The 21,121-nt window shown below is 33.0% G+C and overlaps 3 protein-coding genes and 3 long non-coding RNA genes across 10 annotated transcripts; 4 read left to right on the top strand and 2 right to left on the bottom strand.

Annotated features, from left to right (window-relative positions):
* Positions 1–6,234: 6,234 nt before the first annotated feature.
* Positions 6,235–7,272, top strand: LOC135128137 (uncharacterized). Its single transcript, XR_010280340.1, has 2 exons — positions 6,235–6,517; positions 6,580–7,272. It is a non-coding gene; the product is annotated as an uncharacterized LOC135128137 (long non-coding RNA).
* LOC135128136 (uncharacterized) lies at positions 6,869–8,367 on the bottom strand. 3 transcript variants are annotated; one of them, XR_010280339.1, is made up of 3 exons: positions 7,714–7,991; positions 7,536–7,656; positions 6,869–7,487 (listed from the first exon to the last, which is right to left on the bottom strand). It is a non-coding gene; the product is annotated as an uncharacterized LOC135128136 (long non-coding RNA). The 3 variants fall into 3 exon arrangements; XR_010280338.1 differs by having other exon boundaries at positions 6,869–7,051; positions 7,098–7,487; positions 7,536–7,980; XR_010280337.1 differs by having other exon boundaries at positions 7,536–8,367.
* Positions 8,368–8,802: 435 nt separating this feature from the next.
* LOC135128127 (uncharacterized) lies at positions 8,803–11,076 on the top strand. The gene is made up of 5 exons (XM_064055001.1): positions 8,803–9,298; positions 9,355–9,698; positions 9,753–10,627; positions 10,674–10,776; positions 10,857–11,076. The coding sequence occupies exons 1-5, from the start codon at positions 9,090–9,092 to the stop codon at positions 10,985–10,987; spliced, it is 1,662 nt and encodes a 553-aa protein (XP_063911071.1). The 5' UTR covers positions 8,803–9,089; the 3' UTR covers positions 10,988–11,076.
* Positions 11,077–11,632: 556 nt separating this feature from the next.
* Positions 11,633–14,995, top strand: LOC135128134 (probable RNA-binding protein 19). Its single transcript, XM_064055019.1, has 14 exons — positions 11,633–11,749; positions 11,802–12,006; positions 12,070–12,233; positions 12,288–12,563; positions 12,612–12,780; positions 12,829–13,035; positions 13,090–13,281; positions 13,329–13,591; positions 13,649–13,784; positions 13,852–14,156; positions 14,207–14,409; positions 14,460–14,576; positions 14,626–14,734; positions 14,790–14,995. Exons 1-14 carry the CDS (start codon positions 11,714–11,716, stop codon positions 14,958–14,960), a joined length of 2,553 nt encoding a protein of 850 aa, XP_063911089.1. The 5' UTR covers positions 11,633–11,713; the 3' UTR covers positions 14,961–14,995.
* LOC135128135 (mitochondrial import inner membrane translocase subunit Tim10) lies at positions 14,980–15,416 on the bottom strand. The gene has a single exon (XM_064055020.1). The coding sequence runs from the start codon at positions 15,321–15,323 to the stop codon at positions 15,069–15,071; it is 255 nt and encodes an 84-aa protein (XP_063911090.1). The 5' UTR covers positions 15,324–15,416; the 3' UTR covers positions 14,980–15,068.
* Positions 15,417–15,837: 421 nt separating this feature from the next.
* Positions 15,838–18,176, top strand: LOC135128138 (uncharacterized). 3 transcript variants are annotated; one of them, XR_010280342.1, is made up of 6 exons: positions 15,838–16,138; positions 16,248–16,535; positions 16,591–16,793; positions 16,849–17,275; positions 17,356–17,774; positions 17,833–18,176. It is a non-coding gene; the product is annotated as an uncharacterized LOC135128138 (long non-coding RNA). The 3 variants fall into 3 exon arrangements; XR_010280341.1 differs by having other exon boundaries at positions 15,838–16,535; XR_010280343.1 differs by having other exon boundaries at positions 15,838–16,535; positions 16,838–17,275.
* Positions 18,177–21,121: the final 2,945 nt, after the last annotated feature.

Below are 21,121 nucleotides of genomic sequence, written 5' to 3'. Positions count from 1 at the left end.
TCATCTCTGCATATTAATACTACATGCGAAGAGTTCGTAAAGTAAAACGCAAGATGCATGAAATGTTTACCACATTTATTAAAAACATTTTTTTTACCTTACATAATTGTAGCAATTATCATAGAATAAATTAACAAACATCTCACAACTTAGTGAAAACGTTTGTCAAACCGACACTTTAACAGAAGTTTTCACTAACTTTAGCACCGATTTTAATAATAATATCATTAATAGTAATAATATTAATTAATAATGTTTTCTTTAATTTAATAAAAAAATTAAAATGAAAGACACAGTGTATAATACAGGATTAATTAACTGATACCAGTGTTTAATTTGTCAACAGTTTCATATTATTTATTTTATTGCTGAATTTCTTATGAGCCATATATTTCGTTTTAGCTAAGACTTTTATTAAGTCGTGCCCAGTAGCAGACCGAAAAATGAGATAAATATAATTTCATTTTACGGGCGTAATTTTAACTTTGAAAAAAAGATCGACACTTCAATTGATAGATTACGTCTAAATCTCTGGGGAAGACACAATATTTTTTAAAATAAGTGATTGTTTAGTGTTTAATTAATCGTTCATTCTTCGAAGGAAATTGCATTTTTAGACAAGGAGAGAGCATTTTTCGCTTCAACTTTTATATCAGTGCAAAGACAACATTGAGCTCTATGGGGAAGACCCGGTCATTTTTGTTTAAAATTTATATTTATCAAAATATTTGCTTTTTAAAAAAATACTGAATAATGGAAATAAAGTAAAACTAGGCAACCCTATTTACAAAGATCCGTTGCAATAAATGGTTGAGTTTTACACAGCCGACCGACCCTTTCAGGTAATCAGTTCAGGTACTTTAAGTCATAAAACTCATAAATACTCTTAGCTGACCAACATTGTTGAAACTCTTTTACAAGTCGATTTCTTTCATTGTGACATAATTTGATTTAAAAGTGTGCAAAATTTTTATAATTTTATACATTCTACTAAAATATTTTCTTTCAAAAAATGATTCAAATATTTTTTATTAATCTGTCATTTTATAATATATTAATCAATACACAAAACTGACAAGATTTAGATTCTCATCACTTCACTAACCACTTATTTACCTGAACAATCATATTTATTTAAATTTAATTTTTTGATACTCTTTTCCTCACCACCTATGAGGTAGAGTATTATAGGTACGTTTTTTACGTGGTATCTCCAGTAAACCTATTCCACTATTACTATTTATTCCTGTGTGTGTTTATACAAGAAGGTCGAAAGATTTATATGAACTACAGATGACGCGAATGCAAATAAAAAAATTTAATTGTATAATTTTTTCTTTACAATTTGTCTAATGGGTTGACTTGTTTAATAACGAGAATCTACTCTCTCCGGAAGTAAGGCATATAAATAAAAAATTTTTAGGGCTCTATCATATTATTTTCCCAAAATTTATCATTTCGTTGAATTAAGCATTATTTAAATTGGACATTTTATATATTTCTACGATAGCGTTTTTGTTTATTAACCCGTCTGGCGATGCCGCTAAAAATGTACGAACCGCATTGTCTTATTGTCAGTTTGGTGTTACTGCAAAATGCTTCACTTGCCCTTGCTTCATTTTCTATGCAAAGATTTTGGGAGAGTACATGATGAACTAGATTTGCAGGGATGTAAAATGTTTTTCACAGTACAGTAGGACTAGCCGTGTTACTTATTCTCTCATTTTGCAAATTTTACCAAAATAACGTTCGGTTAGTCTAAAGGATTTTTCTGCGCACCATTCTGTATTATTGCGTTCGCCAATTGTGTTTTGTTTGATTAAAAAGATATCGACGTTTGAAAGTTTTTTGAGAAATACTTTTTGCGCTGTGACAGGTATCAGGTATTTCAACTACCTCGTTAGATAGATACATTGTCGCCCGAGAACTTGTATGATCCACAGACCGGAGCGCGCTCAGGCCAATGTCGACTCTATAAGCCTCCAGAAATTCTGCGGGAAATAGTTATTATTTAGATGCTTTTGTTTACACACATCTCACATGTTTCACTCGATTTTGACATGCAACTATTTTTTTATTTAACTAAGAATTAATTATTGCATTGCGTTTGATACTAACGTCCTAAATTAGCAATACTAGTGGAACAGTAATCATGCAATAGATTTTTTTGGGAAAGTACAGTTATTTTTATGTTTTAGCAGCAATGTGTTCTATTTTCTATTAATTTTTACATATTTTTAGTCACAATTTTGGTAGTTATTTTTTACTTTTATTTTTAGCAATAATAAATAGTCCAAACATGAAAAAATAAAAAAAAATAAATTGGAAAATCTAAAATTTAGAAATCGAAAAATTGAACAATCGTATAATTGAAAAATCGAAACATCGAAAAACTGGAAAATCGAAAAATTAAAAAAAATGGAAAATCAGAAATTTAATAAATTCCGAAAATTGAAAAACTGAAATATGCATAGAAGAACTGAAAACTCGAGAAATCGAAAAATCTAGAATTTTAAAAATTGAAATATTAAAATATAGAAAAGTTGAAAAATTGCGATATCGTATCATTGAAACATCGGACAATTGAGAAATCGAAAAATAAAAAAATGGAGAAATCGAAAATTTGAAGAATGGAAAAATTGGAAATGTCAAAAATTGAAATATTGAAAAATTGAAACATCAAAAGTTGAAAAATCGAAAAACCGAAAAGCCGAAAAATCTCAATAATCTTTATATATAAAAGGTAATGTCCCGACTGGCCTATCAACGCCCAGATCAAACCGCTAATGATAGAAAGTTGAAATTTGGAGACAATGTTCATTTTATACTGGAGGCATCGTTTAAGAAGGGATTTCTCGAAATTCATCCTCTAAGGGGCTTAAAAAGAGGTGATAAATTTTGTATAGGACCAACATATCTACTGTAAATTTAGATCGTTACGTGAAACCTGGTACATTTTAATTCTCTTCAATACAAATAAGGAAATACGTAGTTAAGCATTTTCGGAGATTCGACCCCAAAGGGGGTGAAAAGTGGTGTCTAAGTTTGGGCGGCTAAGTTTGTATAGGAACAATATTTCTACTATAAATTGAATTTTTTACGTGAAGCTTGGTATTAATATTCTTCAACACAAATAATGAAACCGGTGTTTAAGCATTTTCTAAAATTCAACCCCAAAGGGGGTGAAATGTGGAGGCTAAGTTTGTATGGGAAAATATTTCTATTGTACGTATATTTACATTTTCACATGAAACTTGGTAATAATGCTCTTCAACACAAGTAATGAAACACGTATTTGAACATTTTCCGAGATTCAACCCCTAAGGGAGTGAAAAGTGGTGGCTAACTTTATATAGGAAAATTATTTCTATTGTAAATTTTTGACATGGAATTTAGTATTAATGCATAGTGGAACACGTAATTAAGCATTTTCCGAGATTCAACCCCTAAGGGGGTGAAAAGTACTGGTTAAGTTTGTATAGGAAAAGTATTTCTATTGTAAATTTAGATTTTTGCGTGAAACTTGATTTTAAATTAATGCTCTTCAACACAAATAATGAAACACGTATTTAAATATTTTCTGAGATTCAACCCCTAAGGGGGTAAAAAAGGGTGTGGCTAAGTTTGTAAGAGAAAAATATTTTTATGGTGATGTTTACTTAAAACTTGGTATGAATGCTCTTCAGCACAAATAATAAAACACGTATTTAAGCATTTTTCCAGATTCCATCCCTAAGGGGGTGAAATATGGTGGGTAGATTTATGTGGGAATATTTCTATTGTAAATTTAAATTTCTACGTGAAACTTGGCATTAATTGTCTCCAACACAAATAATGAAACCCGTATTTAAGCATTTTCAGAAATTCAACCCCTAAGGGGGTGAAAAGTGGTGGCTAAAATTGTATGGGAAAAATATTTGTAAATTTAAATTTTTACGTGAAACTTGGTATGAATGGTTTTCAATACAAATAATGAAGCACGTATTTAATTATTTTCCGAGATTCAAACTCTAAGGAGGTGAAAAGTGGTGGCGAAGTTTGTATGGGAAACATATTTCTACTGTAAATTTAAATTTTTACGGGGAACTTGATATTAATATTCTTCAACACAAATAATGAAACACGTATTTCAGATTGTTTCGAGATTCCACCCTTAAGAAGATGAAAGGGGGTGACAAAGTTTTTATGAGCAAACATTTTTTATGTCGATTTTTACTGGAAATTATATTAATGTCTTCAACACATTTTTTACTTGAAGGTTGATAATAATGCTCTTCAACACAACGAATCGTCCAGGGCCGGCTCTAAGGGACCAAGCGCCCCGATGCAACTTACTGTTCAACGCCCTTAAAAAAATTTTTGTAAAAAAAAACAAATAAAGTTTTGTAATCACATATTTTTGTAGAGAGATACTTTTTATTAACAAACATTCATAAAATTATGATGAATCAATCTTAATATATAAAAGTGTTTGTCTTAACCTCTTAACTGACAGACTGACTGATTCATCAACGCAAAGCCTAAACTACTGAAGCTACAAACATGAAATTTGGACAGTAGGTTCCTTTTCTGTCATAAGCACCCATTAAGAAAAGATGTCCCTACGGGGACAAAATAGGGGATGAAACTTTGTGCAGAAATCCCGTGGGTTTTTAAGTCAGACGGGTTCGCTGGGGCCCTGGAGGAGTGAACGAGATGAAAAATGATAATTTCGGAGATTTCCACGGTCGGAATCAATACATGATCGTTTTCCGGGTTGGAACTGTGTTATTTCTCAAAAAAATTTCGCCTCTGGTATGGTTGACATACTGAGTTACCGTGCTCTTTTGCCTTATTCTTAATCCTGCTCCTGAAGATGCCACTTACGAAAGTGTGCGAAACATTGAGCCCAAAAACTCAATTTACACGGTTACAACCCGGAAAACGATCATGTATGAAAAATGATGAGTCCTAATTGCGAATTCCACGCAAAAGGAGCTGCGAGCAAAAACTTTTCTATAGTTTAGGAAATATCGTTGTACCCTATAAAATTTTATTGACAATAACGAGACGGACAGTGGTACAATAGCAAGAGATATTTACAACTTAAAGTTATCGCGTGGCGGTAATCCGCAGACCTTAAATTTGCGTACAATTACCTGCTAAATGTTCTCCGACAAATTCGGGGGGACTGATGGGAGCTATAAATATTTCTTACCATTGTACTACTGTCCGCTTCGTTATTGTCAATAAAATTTTATAGGGCACAACGATATTTCCTAAACTATACGTAGTATAAGTATAAAAATATTTATATTGCAAACGTTTTTCAATTTTTATTATTGTAAAATTGATACGATTTCCAAGTTATTTTTAATTTAGACTACCTCAATGTTAATCGAAATTTAAATTTAAAATTAATGATGACAAGAAGCCACGAAATGATACACAGAACCAAATTCGGCTACAAACAGGAACAGTGAAAAATATAACAAAACTGTTGAACAATCACCACAACCAAAACCAACCGACTAGACTTGGAAAATAAATTTTTTAAGTATGCCGACATGGACTTTTATGGTAAAAACAAACGTGACAAATGTTAAGAAAAACATCTGGTTGTGATCATACCGCTGTCTCGTCAAATTGTTACCAAGATAATGCATCATAAATCTGGTTATTTTTTGTCTGTATTGATCTAAAGGTCCCATCACCCAACCCAAAGGCGCACTCTTTTTCAATTATTACAGTTTGATAGTGCCAGGAATTGACTTCTTGGGATCTGTTTTGGTGGTCATAGTGGAATGTTAAAATGTAGGTTTTTCTGAAAAGTTTTCGATGGGCACCTTGGTCTGTTACTGCTATAATATTTTGTTGGTGGTGATTCAATGGAAATCTAACATTAATTTATTTTTATAGAGTTATTAATATAAAAGCATAGGCGGCGCCCGCCGCCCGGCTCCCCTTGTCACGGGCGCCCCGATGCGGTGCATCTTTCGCTTACCGTGTTGAGCCGGCCCTGGAATCGTCTACGCGAGCGAAGCCGCGGGCAAAAAGCTAGTAGAAAATAAACATACTCGATCTGCAACAACCAGAGAGGTAATTTATTCAGATAAGAGAATAGTACAGTTAAATCCATAAGGTTGTAACCACTCGTTAAATTGTAAGGTTGGCATTACAGCCAATGGTGTTTTTCACATGAACAGATTGGTAGCGGCGCATATGTCAAAATTTGACAATACAATTACCCACGAGAGAGTTTTATTTAAATATCTCACAGTTTGTTATTAAACCATACCATTGAAAAATGGTACCGACACGGCATATTGTGGTAAATAAGCAGATGAAAATGGCACTTGCCAACTGCCACAATGAATTGAAACTTGCTTATCCCCAAGCATCCTCCCGAGAACTTGAATTCAAGCTTGTAAAAATCTTTTCAGTATGTAGTTATTCTTATACCATGGAAAGAGAGTACTATACTATGAGAGTAACGTATCGACATTCGGAACTTTTTTCATGTTATTACAACATGGTGGTATGTCGAAGGACTTTTAGTTTTAACTATCTCAAGTTGAAAGTGTATATCTCGCTTTTTAGTACAACATTGTCTTTTCAAGTTTTATACCCACTCTTTATATCCTACACAATACAACTAAATGTCCCTCATTAAATTCAAGCACTGCATACTTTCCCTGTAAACTTATCATTAATTCCTATCCTTTCCATAGTGTTCTCGATGTCAAGCCCACAAAATTATAACCCAACACCAATCTGGAGAACCGTTACAAGAAGCAAAGTGGAAACCAAAACAAAAATCGCAGTGGTATTCAAATTTGGAATTTAAAGAAGATCTAACCTACCGTATATTTGACAAAAACAAAAAAAATGAGTTTTTTACTCTTCAGGATTTGTTTATTTTTGCGAAAGAACATCCAGAATATACAGCAAGTTTAAATACTTTACGTTGAGTATTAAAATCCATGGGATTCAGATTTAAGAAAGTTAACAACAGAAAAATAATTGCTTTTTGGTTATTTGGTCTATGTGTTCCCAATGTTTCTAACCACTCCTGTAACAGTAAGTTTAAATAAGCCGTCAAATTATTTTCAACATACCTATTATTTTAGCCTCTGAATTTTGTGAAGTTACATTTTGTTCATTATTACCACTAAAATCGTCAGGACGGAGGAGCATAGCCAGACCTATCGCCTTCAACCAAATCCCTTGTACATTTTGTAAATAATAAGTAGTACCAAATATTAGAGTTATTAAACATAACATTAAAGACTTGTTGGTGTCCCATTTTTTTGATGAAAAATTGGTCATCCATTGCAACTAATTAAGGTGATCTACCCATTATAGACAATTTTGGTGTTGCTCGCGAGATTGATCATTTCAGTCGAGAGAGCTGATCCTTCGAGTCATAGTTAGCCACACATATAATTATCACGTATACTCATGTACAATAATTTAAACAAATTCTGAATATCTCAGTTATTCCCCATCTGTAAAGTAATTTTTATGAAGCAGCAACAATAAATAAATCAATTCACCTTGTTTTTTTACCAGCCCAATATTTGATTTCATTCGTGACCACAATATTTTTGGGTTCATTTTATCGTAATTCGTAAACGTATCGACTGCAAGTCTAAATTACAGCAGGTGGCATTCTTTCTACAGATGAAAGATAAAACACGTTTCTATTTATCGTTGCTCTTGTATTATAATTACCATGAAGACTCAGGTTATCCTGTTTTTATTGAAAATTGTTTATCAGTTTTTACAATATTGCGACAAGTTACAATGATAATTATGAAATAACCTGTGCAGGAGTGCAAGAATTGCAGTGAAGTCGAACGTAATCATGTGTCGCGAATACATGAATGAACTGACATTATATTGACAGGTCACCAAATATGTCACCAGGTTATTAAAAGACAGATTTACACTGAATAATTTTTAAAAATTTACACTAGGGAGTGGTTACAACCTTATGGATTTGAGTTTATACAAATTTCATTCGAGATACATCCACATAAACTTTATGAGAGATAATGAGTGAAACCCCTGCACAATGGCAACAGTAATTTATTGCTTTTAACACCCTATGCGACCAGAATTTTTCAGGGCCGTACTCTGTTAAAAAAAATAAGGTGAAATAATAGACAAATTGTATTAGTTAAATAATAGGATTATAAGTCACTTTCAGACTCAGATGAGTCGTTATTTATTGAAATTATAATTTCTTTAGGCCGTGTATTTACAAATGTTGATTCAACTTTTATAACATGCCGAATACAATTCTGCCATTTTTCAGAAGATATGAGTTCTGATTGTTGTCTAATGAGATTTACTACAGCGGGAGAACTTTCTGGATGATTATTATATTTTCTAATATTTCTTTTTAAGTCACAAAAAAGTTGTCAATAACTCACCGCCAAAATCAAATCCAGTAAAATATAAAGTATTGAAAACTACTGTTTTTTTAAAGCAAAGAAACACTGGAACAAACACTCAAAAATAACGACCGACAAGTAAGACGTGAAATCAGTTATTGAAATGAAGACCAATTTAGATCTACCCGAAGTACCTTTTGGGAATTTCAGTAAACAATTTCATTACCGAAAACAGGTAAAACTTTCAACTCAACCCGAATACGGCTCTGTATAAGCCCTTTTCATAATTTATGGTTGCGGTTTCAGGAGCACCGCTTTTTCAGTGATTGATCCCATAAAAATTTATGTGGGTGTATCTCGAATACGGTTACTATACGAGCAAGTCCTTGTTTTTCAGTATCACCAATATAAACCCCAAAAACCCCAAATAACAAAATCTCTGTCGTCCCTGGCTGTCATTGACGTTTTTTAGGTTAGGATTTAATACCGGTAATTTCAGATTCCTGAATCATCAGAACTCAATAATAGGACGCCAATCGAGTAAAGTCAGCAATTGTTCAAAGTTTATGCCTGTTCTGTGGTTTTTGCTTGTTTTTTGTAGCGATTTTTTCTAGTAGTATTCTTAAAGCTTCAACAGTTGTGTCCAAGTGTGTGTCCTTCTTGTGTTGAAATTCTCATTTTGAATATATATAAAAAAAAAACAAAGCAAAAATGAGAATCACTGTAAATTTGAGCTTATTTTTTCACGATCATCGGTGTTTGGCTAAAATTTTCGTTAATAAAAAGATGAAATGCATCAGAAACGTTGAAGAACGCATTAGTGCCGTTTTTAATATAGAAAATTTCTATTTAAAATGTGAAAATGTGTATCTTCCGCCAACAGAGGATGTTCAGATACTTAATTATGATGATGTTGTATGGTACCTACATATTTTTTGTGATATCTTATGTTTAGAATCTATGGCTGTTATTTTAGGGTAATACCATCAGAACATGGTTCATCGAATGTGGATATCATACCTCAAAATCACGAAATTCTGGAGGAATTCAACATCGTCATCCCAAAGAAGAAAAAAAAGAAAAATAGGCTTTGTGTTGATACAAAAGAAGAAAATTGTAGTTACGAAAATATACCCAAAAAGATGAAATCACAGGAAAGTTCTGAGAATGTAATGGAAGTAGATGTTTCTGTAACTGAGGAGAACAACAAGAAAAAGAAGAAGAAAAAAAAGAAGAAACACGGAGTATATAAAAATATAGAAGTTTCTAACGATTCAGTTCAAGAAAACGAAGACTTACATGAAATTGATGGTAATCCAGGTAAAAATAGATAGCAAAAGTTTAATGGAGCCTTGTAAAATTTTGTCCTTATAGGTCTAATTCAGAAAGATTCAGGTCGTGATTCTTTAGATAGTTCAAAAAGTGCTAAATCTCCTGAAAGTGTGAATAATAGTGTAAAGCGTTTGGTGAATCAATTTGAAAAAAGTAAAAATAGTTTGACTGAAACTCCAACTGAACTAGAAAGGAAAATCAATATTGTTAAAACAATTATAATTTCAAATAAACCAACTCTATGTTCACTTCCTGATGTTAAACAAACCGAAGCTTGTGAAGAAGAAAAAAACGACACATGTAATAATGTGTCGCTACACGTGGAAAATTTAAATAAAAATGATGAGCTTCAGGCAGGTGAAAGTTCAAGTAATGCAGAAACGTCAAGTGTCTGTATTGATAATGTGACTGATTTTGATGCAAATGTTAATAAGAGAAAACGAAGAAGGACTCGAAAAAGGAAATCACGGGTCGAAAATACAAGTGAAATTTCCACAACATATGAGCAACCTGTTTATAATTTCAATCATAAGCCCGTGATTGTACAAACTCGCATTCCTACACATCTAAGATTTACTGATGTACAACCATCTATGAAAAAAGATGTGCTTTTCCCAGCTGAATCAAGAGTTGATAAAGTAATAACCTCAACAAATGATTCATTAGGTGAAGTTATTGTCTTAAATGAACCACAAGCAAAGCAGTCAGTGCCGGCCAGTGATGCAATTGGTGAGAATACTAAAGAAAAAGTCACCATAAAGGATTCGTTAGATGAAGTTGTGGTTTTAAATGAATTATCCGAGAAAAAAGACAAAACAAAAACCATATATAGTGACAAAGAATTAGAAGAATGTATTTTAAAACAACCAATTACTCAACATTCAGAACCAAGAATGGGAGATGTTCTAGCTTTTAAAGTAAGGTAAATTACATGATTTTAAACTTTGTGTAATTTTTTCATAGATTCTCAGAATGTCCGAAAACTATACTCCTGAAGTTTCTAAGCCTATAGTAGGGAAGGTGCTTAGCTATAATGAAAATAAGGAAATTACCTTCAACATTGTGTGTAAGTGTTTTAAGCACTTTAACTTAGTTGATTGGGGGTAAAGTAAACATTCACTTTCATTACTTAAATGTTGATTTTAGATGGTCATGAACAATGTTTGCCACCTAAAGGAAAATTTTCTCTAGATGAGGAAGAACATGAATTAAATGAAAATTCCCACTTCCAGTGTTTGTGGTCCACTTTGTTGGAACCCAGGTTGGTTTATCCATGAAATTGTTATTGTTTGTCAATTTTTCATTAATTTATAATTTTGTAACTAATAATATTCTTTAATAAAGTTAATTGTTCCTACATTATAAACTACTTAATATTTTTATACTCACAGAAGAGAAACTGTATACTTCTATTTGCTTCATATACTAGTGGCAGTTAGAATATAATTTTGATTAATTTTCAGAAGTTTTGATACGCTATTATCTATTTTATTAATTCTTTCAATACAAAAAAGAAAAATCAAAGTTTGTTTAATATATGTACTAGTGTTTTGACACCCCCTACAATTGCAGCAAAAAAATATTTCGTTTATTTCTCCTAGTTAAAGTGACATCAGGACATCACCATCAATGTAGTTAAAGTAAAACGTGTTTCACAAAAAATATAGAACGCGGATTTAAAAAGCAGTGCAGCTTTTCCGTAATTTGCGTCGTATTTAGGTATTCAAAGTATGCATAACGTTTTTGACCACCAAATTACTAGTACAACGGCCAAAGTGTGGACGTGTGACCAAAGCTTCGAAGCTGGGGTTCATTTTGAATTTGAAATTTGTTTGACATTTGACGTTTAACCTAGGGGAAAATTTGGGGGAAACAAACATGTTAAGTTGTTTAAAAACTAGTCAAATGTCAATTGTCAACCTATGATGTCAACTTCACGTGTTGACTTGTTTAGGTTATGGTAGATGTGTTTACATGTATATTAAAGCCTACATGTGATAATCATGTCACGCTTAATTGTTAAGAATTTACCAAAAAATGTTGGTGTCATTATTTTAGTAGCAAACTTTCCTCATTTAATTACCTTTGTAGACAACCGAAGAGAAATTAAGAGATTTATTCCAGCAGAAAGGGACTGTTACCGATGTGCAGTTAAAATATACTCCTGAAGGCAAATTTCGACAATTTGCATTCATTGGCTACCAGCTTGAGAATGAAGCTGAAGATGCAGTTAAATATTTTAATAATATGTTCCTTAATACTAGGAAAATAACAGTTGAGCTTTGTGCATCATTAGGTATGTGCAATTTAGCGATCTTAACAAAAAAAAAAAAAAAAAACTATTTGTAAATTGTTTTAGGAGATGCAACAAAACCGAAAGCCTGGAGCAAATATGCTTCAGACAGTACTTCTTATAAGAAAAGCCATTTGGACGTAAAAGAGGAAGAAGTAAGTAAATCAAAAACAAAAAAGAAAGAAAAGACAGAAAAAAAGATCAATGAAGCAGAAGAACTATTGAAGAAGGTAAGTTCAGCACAAATAATAAATATTTCTAACTGGATAACACGAATATTTCAGTATAAAGATGATCCTGTGTTTGAAGAATTTTTAGAATTACATGCTCCTGAACAACACAAGAAGTTTAGCAAACTTATAGGTGAAGAAGAAAAAAGTGATGATAGACCAGAGGAAGATAAATCAGAAGAATCTGACACTTCTGCTGAAAGTGAAGAAGAATCACAGAATAAAGCAGCAGATGAAACTATTAGTGATCTTGAATATATGAAAAGATTGGTGAAGAAACCTGAAAAACCTAAAAAGGAACCTAAGAATCTTGAATTGTTTACACTGAAGGTATGTTAATATTAAAATTGTCGGATAATCATTAATCTGACATTTTAGCTTAAAGGTCTTCCATATAATTGTAAAAAGAAAGACATCAAGCATTTTTTCAAGCCTGTAACTCCATTTTCAATTAGAAAGCCAGCCAAAATACATGGAATTGCATATGTAGGTTTTAAAACTGAGAAAGCTTTTAAAAAAGCCTTGTTGAAAGACCGGAGTTTCATTGGTAAATAGTTTACCTAATTATTCTTCAGTAAAATATTTTTTATTGTAGATGGTAAAAGAATAACAGTTATGCAGTATTCAGGTAAAAACAAAGCAGATGACTCAATTAGTTCAGACACAAAGAAAAGTAAATGGGTAACTCAAGAGGAACAGCTTAAAAATGAAGAGGACATTGCTGAATCTGGGAGAATTTTTCTTAGGAATTTAGCGTACACTACAACAGAGGATGACATTGAAATATTGTTTAAAAAATTTGGTACTTATAAGAAAAAAAAAAAAAACTTCTGTGCTTAATAATATTAAATTAAAGGTCCACTGGCGGAAGTAAGTCTACCAGTAGATCCTACATCTAAAAAGATAAAAGGATTTGGTACAATAACCTTTGTAATGCCTGAACATGCTGTGAAAGCATATGGAGAACTGGATGGTACTATTTTTCATGGTCGCATGTTGCATTTATTGCCAGGAAAAAGCAAAGATGCATCAAATGAACTAGATGAAGGTATATTTTTCTCTAAGATTTGCTTATTTTAAATGTGCTATTTACAGAAACAACAAATTATAAGAAAAAGAAGCAAGCCAAACAAAAAGCACAAGCAGGGTCTTCCCACAATTGGAATTCACTGTTTTTGGGCCATGATGCAGTTGCTGAAGTTATGGCAGATACTTATAGTACCTCAAAAGAAAAAGTGTTGGATTCAAATGCAAAAGGGAGTGCAGCTGTAAGACTTGCTTTAGGTGAAACTCAAATAGTAGCACAAACAAGAAAATATCTCGAACAGGAGGGTGTTAAACTTGATACTTTTAATGGGGTAAGTTGTTAAAAAAAGTGTTTGCTTGCATAAATAGCGTTGGTACTAAATTTTTAGACTGTAACAAAAAGATCTAAAACAGTTATAATTGTTAAAAATTTACCCAATAAAACAGAAGGAAAAGAATTGAGACAGTTGTTTGAGAAGTATGGTCTCATTGGAAGAATAATTTTACCACCTAGTGGTATAACAGGTAAATTTGTAGAAATAGAGTAATACATGCGTTGGTAAATACATTTCTAAAAAAAATGTTTTTAAAGGATTAATAGAATTTATGGAGCCATCTGAAGCTAGGAAAGCATTTACTAATTTAGCATACACAAAATTTAAGAATGTTCCATTATATTTGGAGTGGGCGCCAGAAAATTCTTTGGGTGCGCCAAACGCACCAGTTTCTGAAAATAGGGATAACAAAATTGAGGGAACTTCAGAAACTGAATTGAAAAATGTAGATGTTAGTGAAGAACAAAACGAGTCTAATGAAACTGTTGAAGAAGCAGAACCAGACACAACACTTTTTGTTAAAAATTTAAACTTTCAAACTACTGATGAAATTTTGCGAAAGGTTTAAATAACATCCATTTTTTTCATATACAATAATTTTTTAAATTTTAGCATTTCGAAAGCTGTGGCAAAATTGCTTATGCAACAGTAGCTACTAAAAAAGATAAATCAGATCCAGCTAAACGTTTATCAATGGGATATGGTTTTGTGAGGTTTATGCACAAAAGTGCCGCCGACAAGGCGTTAAAAACGTTGCAACAGAGTGTTTTAGATGGAAAATCTTTAGAGTTAAAAAGATCAGAAAGAACACTGAAGTATATTATACTTTATTTATTTACTTGTTGTAATTTTGTGTTAATTTTAGCAATGAAGTTTATACTGTAAAAAAGAACACAAAGTTAACAAAACAAACTGGTACAAAGATTTTAGTCAGGAATATTCCATTCCAAGCCAACATAAAGGAAGTCAGAGAGTTATTTAGGTAATGTATTGTACATTTCCATGTTACATTTTTAAAACAATATTTTTAGCGTTTTTGGAGAAATTAAAGCTATTAGACTCCCAAAGAAAATGACATTAGATAGTGGCTCACACAGAGGTTTTGCTTTTGTTGATTATGTTACAGCTTCAGATGCAAAGGTAAAATGTTGAATTTGTTTAGAAATCCATAATTTGACACTGTTTTTTTTTACAGAATGCTTTTGAAGCTTTATCACAAAGTACTCATTTGTATGGCCGAAGATTGGTACTAGAATGGGCCAGCACAGAAGAAGGTGTTGAAGAGATCAGAAAAAGAACTGCTGCACATCTTATAACTTCTGAACCTACACAAAAGTCAAAAAAGGGCGTCTTAACCATTGAATGATTTCACACAACAAATAAAGTTTTTTTTTTAAGAAATTCCACCATTTATTAACATGTGAAACAAACGAAAACAAATATCCTAAATCGTACTAACACAACTTTACTGCTACTACTTTTTGAGCAGTTGCTCATCTTGCATCGACAATTGCCCAAGTTTCTTCCCTATGCGTTCATGAATGTCAAGAAATTTGGCTACACATCTGTCGATGCAAACTGCTTCACCTTTGGCAATTTCTGCGTCATTATAAACGGGCGGAATGCACTTTTTGTGACACGCAGTTGTCAAACGATTGTACATATCGGCCATCATTTCTATTTCCAATTCTTGCATCAGTTGTAATTTTTGAGCGTCGCCTTCTGCCATCGCAACAATATGTAAAGTACTACGTAATATCAAACTCCTTTGTAATTAATTTTGTCGTGTGTGACGGGGGCCCAAGTCGTAATCACCAACGTTGGCCAGTCGCATGCGTTCTCGTATTTTCATATTCTCATAACGCCTTTTATCAACACTTGTCTTCGACAGGTAAAACAAGTATATTCCCAATGTTGTACATGCAGTCCTAAAAACTTAAAATCGTTACCAAGTGTAGTGATGGAAAAGTGAGGTTATAATGTTAGTGTCGGTTTTTTTCAGCCTTAATAACGCTGTACTTATTGAAGATATCTTACCATCCAATTGCTATTTTTGCATGTTTACCCAATGGCATGCTTTAATGAATCTTAATACATACTCTTTTTCAAAATTATTTGAATTACAACAACGTGATCAATTTTATCTTGCTATAGGTTAACGCGCACGTTCACACTTATCCAATATCCATAGATGACACTTATCGTTAAACATAATACATAACTGCACCCGTAAGGGAAAAGTGTTCTACGAATCAGAGATATGGAGAAGGAGAATGAGCTTCGACTTCTGCGCATCGGTACACTATGGGGGCCGCCATTTTATCAGTTAACCTTAAAGTTTTGTTTACCTACGAGGTTACGACGTTGTTGAACCAGTTGTAATTTGGAGTTAAAATTATTACTTAATTTGTTTTACCGTTAGTGTACGTGTGAACGTGCTTGTTAGTGTTAAAGGACATTATTATTGACAACAAACATGTCTTGTACAGTTTCTCACTGTAAAAATTGTCAACGATTTCGTTCAGAAGGTGTATCTTTTCATCAGTAAGTTTTCTTCATTATCTTATTAAAATCGAATACGTAGATATTTATAATTAATAACAATTGGTTATTGCAATACTATGTGATCAATATTTATTATATCTGATTTTAGGTTTCCGAAAGATCGAAAACTTTTAAAAAAGTGGCTGATTGTTGTGAAAAAAGATGACAGCTTCAAACTGACCAAGTATAAGCTGGTGTGCTCAGATCATTTCACAACAACTGATTTCATTGTTGTAAATGAGTGAAAACGATTGAAATCGAACGCAATTCCCAGTGTGAATTTAGATGAAAGTCTAGAAGCTTCTTCAACTTCAATGAGTACTGTGAGTGCTACTTCAGCTGATATTTGAGAAGAGTCTCCATCGATTATACCTCAAGGTGTAAAGAGGACATTAAGGTTTGAATATTTTATTATATTGAATTTTTTACTACTGTTAATAATTATTATTTAGTGCTGCGCAGAGATACCATGGAAAAAGCAGTAGCAGTACAAGTGGAAGTAAAAGCAAGAACTCAAAAAGTAGTTCTGACAGGAGGGAAGGTGATAAGCTGGCGTTACATAAAGAAACTACATGAATTACAAAATGATGAATTCCTAAATGTTGCAAACAAGTTGAAAAAGGCACATTTGGAGTGATGGAAACATAAAATGAAAGTAAGTTGTTTTCCTGACAATATTCCTTATTGACAATAATTAAGTTCTATTATAGGTGAGTTTAGCAGCACAAACTCTTAGCAAGAGTTGCGGATGCACTTGAATTTTTAAAAGATCTTGGTATTAGTGACTTTCAAGGTTGTGAAACAACAATAGAATTCATCAGAAGGATAGATTCTTTATTTGATATTCTCAATTCCCAAAGTGTACGTGCTAAGAATTTTAAGGCACCTTTGAGAGAAAACAATGAAGAAATGTGGCGTCCATTTCTCATCGACACCAGTGAGTATCTTCTGAATTTGAAGGATGTCACTGGCGGCCCTTTGTGGTGCACGCCCCGAAAAACGTCAATTCTGGGCTTTGTTATTTCCGCTACGTCGTTCATGGGAATTTTTGATGAATTTGTTAGTAGTAAGAGGTTGAATGACTTGCTAACATAAATGTAGTCAAGATCATCTAGAAATTTTCTTCTGCTCAGTGCGGTAAGCTTTTAAAAAAACAATTGTATTACTTTTTTATGCACTGGAATTACACAAATCTGTATTTATTTTTCTGTTTTCAGATCGAGAAATGGGTGAAACAATAACCCTACTCCTCTACGATTTTGTAAAACTTAGAAGATTGCTTCTATTTACAAACATAACGAGGGAAGGAGGAAATTGTAAAGTGCTTTGCACCACCTGTCTGCTCTCTGTTAACATTGGCCCAAAGCAAAAGAGCACAAATGTTCAACAATCAGTTGACGTGTTTGTCTTGAAAAAATATGATCTCGATATTTTGACTGAAGCACTTGCAGATCATGACTATGACCGTCTAAGTTTATTGGGCTGAGTGAAGTGGCAGAAAACGTGGCATATATTGGTAGCTATGTTGTCAAAATGGTGGTGAAGACGTTTAAGTGCGCAGACTGCATTTCTTCTTGTATTGAAACAAGAAGAAGTGACTTACACTTTTACAGATTATTGGACAAAAAAAACATGGGTAAAATCAAATACTTACAATAGTTATTTTTTAAGTCTTAACAAAATTTTGATTTTAGGTGGGCTTATTAAACCTTTTGCTGGGGTTGTGAAGACTTGTTGTTACTGTTAATACGAAAAATTTTGCAACTCACCGATAAACTTCCAAGCGATGAACAATTTTTTAAAACTTTCGGCATGCCAGCATTCTTTTTCCTAATTTAGAAGACCCACGCACTCGAGACGGTGGCCATCGATGAAGGCCATTTATATATTCTTATTAAACAAATAATTAATGCCTACATGCGAATAAGAATGTTTCATTTGAGCAAAAGACTTTCATGTCTTGCTCAAGGCACTTCTGTTAGACATGTGTACACATAATTAGTACTGTTTTCGCATCAATAAATATATTGAAGTATAATTATGTTTATTTATTCGTTTAAGGTGAAATATATTTTAGTTGTGATTTATTATTAGGTCATTGTAATTAATGATTTTAAACTTCCCGCCCAATAATGAAGCAATTGTCTAGGGATATCAAGTTCTGTTAGTGATTTGTGATTATGTTGGCAACAGTCAACTGATAAAATGGCTGCTTTCAATTTTAGACCAAGGATTTCGTCTGCGCATGGGGAAGCTCATTCTCCTTCTCCATATCTCTGCTACGAATGCGTATAAGCCACAGGCGTAAGCAATGCTACATTACTGTTGTTAGCGTAGCGTGCGTTATAGAATTGTTGCCCAATCTTTTTTGAATTACCTACGAGGCAAGGACAATAATTATATACTTTTTTGAAGCTTGGATAGATTTTAAAAAGTTATGTTTAATTAAAAGTTGCAGGAGTACCACTGACCCTCAAGTTATCGAGGAAGCTGGATTTGTTTCGCCCGATGAAGAACCATATTTAGAAATAGAAAAAGAGAGTCCATCAAAAAATGATGACAATATAATTTGTGAAGGGAGGCGACTAGTAGACATTCAACATTTATGGGCTTCATTACAGTACTAAAGCATGATGGTTTTGGTTCCGATTTTTATGACATAAAAATTATTAAGGAAAAGCGATTTGGAGTGAACAGCAAATTTTTTACGAAATACAGTGTGTGTAATTTGGAAGGAAATTTTACCACGAATAGTAGTGACGGACCTGATGTAAACAAAGCGGCCGTTATCGGCACGTATTGTCTTTGTCCATAAGTATATAATAGTCTTTGCCATTTCTATTGAAACACCACCTGTTGATTTTGCTTAAAATTTAGCAATTGGTAACAGCTTTCGGTTGATTGACAACGGCTTTTAGGTAGTTAGAAAATTGTCTGAATATGAACGTTGCCAAATTTGCGATTAACAAGTGGTGTTTCAATAGAAATGGCAAAGACTATATCTATGGCGTATGCTGCAGGGATTGGACGTAGTCAGTTTTTACAAATGTCAGCGTCTTTGAATGTACCAAGTATATATATCTTCTGATACGTATTCTAAACATGAAACTGATGTTCAACCAGCGGCATTTTTTGCCTAAGACGGATCCTAGGCAAAGTAGCAAATCCGGGCCCCCCTCCTTATAAGGTATATGAAAAAAAAATTGTTTTAGGACATTACTGTATGAAATATATGTATATTTTACATGTATTATATTGTGCAGTACAATAATAACTTACAACTATAAATTAGGTTATAGCTGGTGTCGTCCAGCTTTCTTATGGGTAAATTCTGTTATTATGTCCTCAAAACTAAGGCTTTCTCTTACCTCTTTTTCAATGGATAATATTGTTAAGGCATTTAAGCGGTTTTGACCCGTAGTACCTACTGCGCAAATAATTTTTTATTCGTTTTATAGTCGAGAATGATCTTTCTCCGCTTGCATTGGTCGAAGGAAGTGTCAAACATATCTGCAATGGAATACAAACATTTGGAAAAGGTGATTCGAGAGAACATTCTTTTATAATCTCGTACATACTACTTGGATCTTTTGCGTTTTCCTGTTCAGAAATGAACTGAATAAAATCTACTAGTTCACTCCCAAATGATTCGTCTAGATCATTTTTATATCTCTGCCGTAACTCATCTGCAGCATTATGTATTTCATTTGTATTCATCTTGGAGTAGTTGAAAAGAATACCAAAGTAACCATTGAGTTCATGGTACCTTTTTGACCGTCTTTTGAGTGCAGCAATTAGGCAGTCACGAATTGGGTAAAATGTTTTTATAGGAAATTTACTTTTCCCTTGACTGAATTGATGATAGTCAACACCAATTTCATCAAACAATTTTTTTTGTTTTCATATTCTTTTAAGTTCGCTGTCAAAATGTCTGAAATCAGTCAATTTTTGTGCTTCCTTCTCAATTTCTTCAAAACAAGATTTCCTGAATTCTTGAAGAAACTTGCATAAGGACTGGCATAAGTCTAGAGTAGTGTTCAAAGAAATCGATGATGGTTGTAAAGATTTTGAAGTTGCATTAAATCTTCCTAACAAAATGTTCTATGTAACAGTACGAAGGGCAGTTACCCAATTATCAAGTTGAGATGCTATTGCATTAGCTTCAACACGTGTTAAAGCTTTCGTTTCAGTGTCAGAACCAATGTTTCTAAGAACAGCAATAATTTCTTTGTAACCATTTTTTACAGCTGCAACAGCATCTGCGCTAGCAGACCATCGAGTGTCAGATAGACGCTTAACAGTTAATCGCTTTATATTTTTAGCGAAAGTATCTTGGAGCGTTTTCCGTCTTTTGGTTGATGAAGACAGAAAGTTGTACAATTTTTGCAACAGTTCAAAATAACTTGCCGAATCCCTACAACAGTCAACAGTTTCATTCAAAACTAAGTTTAAAGAATGGCCTGCGCATGGAGTATACAAGGCTTCTTCAGCATGCTGTTTAATCCTAGCTTGCAGACCATTGTAACAACCAGGCATGTTTGATGCATTGTCGTAGCTTTGACCCCGGCAATATTTAATATCGATATCCATCTCTTTTAATGCTTCCAATACAATTTCTTCAAGGTTTTTACTAGAGTGATCATCTAATGAAATGAAACCTATAAATCTTTCAATGGTCTGACCATCAACTTTTACAATGCGCAAAATGAGAGCAAGCTGATCCTCATGCGAAAAGTCAGGAGTAGAATCTCCTGTAAAATATATGATTTAACTTGCTTTCCCATCAGTTGTATAAATTCTGCGGCAATCGATGAGGATAAGTAATGTGCAGTACCTTTTCTAGCATGTCCATATTGTTTCAAATGGTTTGCCAAAAATGGCAATTCGCTGAGATACTCCAAACAATTGTAAAAATTTCCACGATTTGAAGAATGACTTCGAAAGGCCAAGCCGTTAGTTGAAAAAAATGTTACCGTTGCCACA

This window comes from Zophobas morio, unplaced genomic scaffold (genome assembly GCF_036711695.1).
Source record: "Zophobas morio isolate AGI-343-1 ecotype UQ-CSIRO unplaced genomic scaffold, CSIRO_AGI_Zmor_V1 ptg000012l, whole genome shotgun sequence".
Lineage (NCBI taxonomy): Eukaryota > Metazoa > Arthropoda > Insecta > Coleoptera > Tenebrionidae > Zophobas > Zophobas morio.
The sequence above is the reverse complement of the archived record's forward strand: the minus strand, read 5'-3'. Positions and strand labels throughout refer to the sequence as shown.

Excerpts from the sequence above, each read along its gene's own strand:
- LOC135128127 (XM_064055001.1), top strand. The coding sequence starts at position 9,090 with ATGAGAATCACTGTAAATTTGAGCTTATTTTTTCACGATCATCGGTGT. Across the intron at positions 9,299-9,354 it reads AATTATGATGATGTTGTATG|GGTAATACCATCAGAACATG; the intron begins GTACCTACATAT and ends CTGTTATTTTAG. Across the intron at positions 9,699-9,752 it reads TGAAATTGATGGTAATCCAG|GTCTAATTCAGAAAGATTCA; the intron begins GTAAAAATAGAT and ends TTGTCCTTATAG.
- LOC135128134 (XM_064055019.1), top strand. The coding sequence starts at position 11,714 with ATGTCACGCTTAATTGTTAAGAATTTACCAAAAAAT. Across the intron at positions 12,564-12,611 it reads TTGAATTGTTTACACTGAAG|CTTAAAGGTCTTCCATATAA; the intron begins GTATGTTAATAT and ends CTGACATTTTAG. Across the intron at positions 14,157-14,206 it reads CTGATGAAATTTTGCGAAAG|CATTTCGAAAGCTGTGGCAA; the intron begins GTTTAAATAACA and ends TTTAAATTTTAG.
- LOC135128135 (XM_064055020.1), bottom strand. The coding sequence starts at position 15,323 with ATGGCAGAAGGCGACGCTCAAAAATTACAACTGATGCAAGAATTGGAA.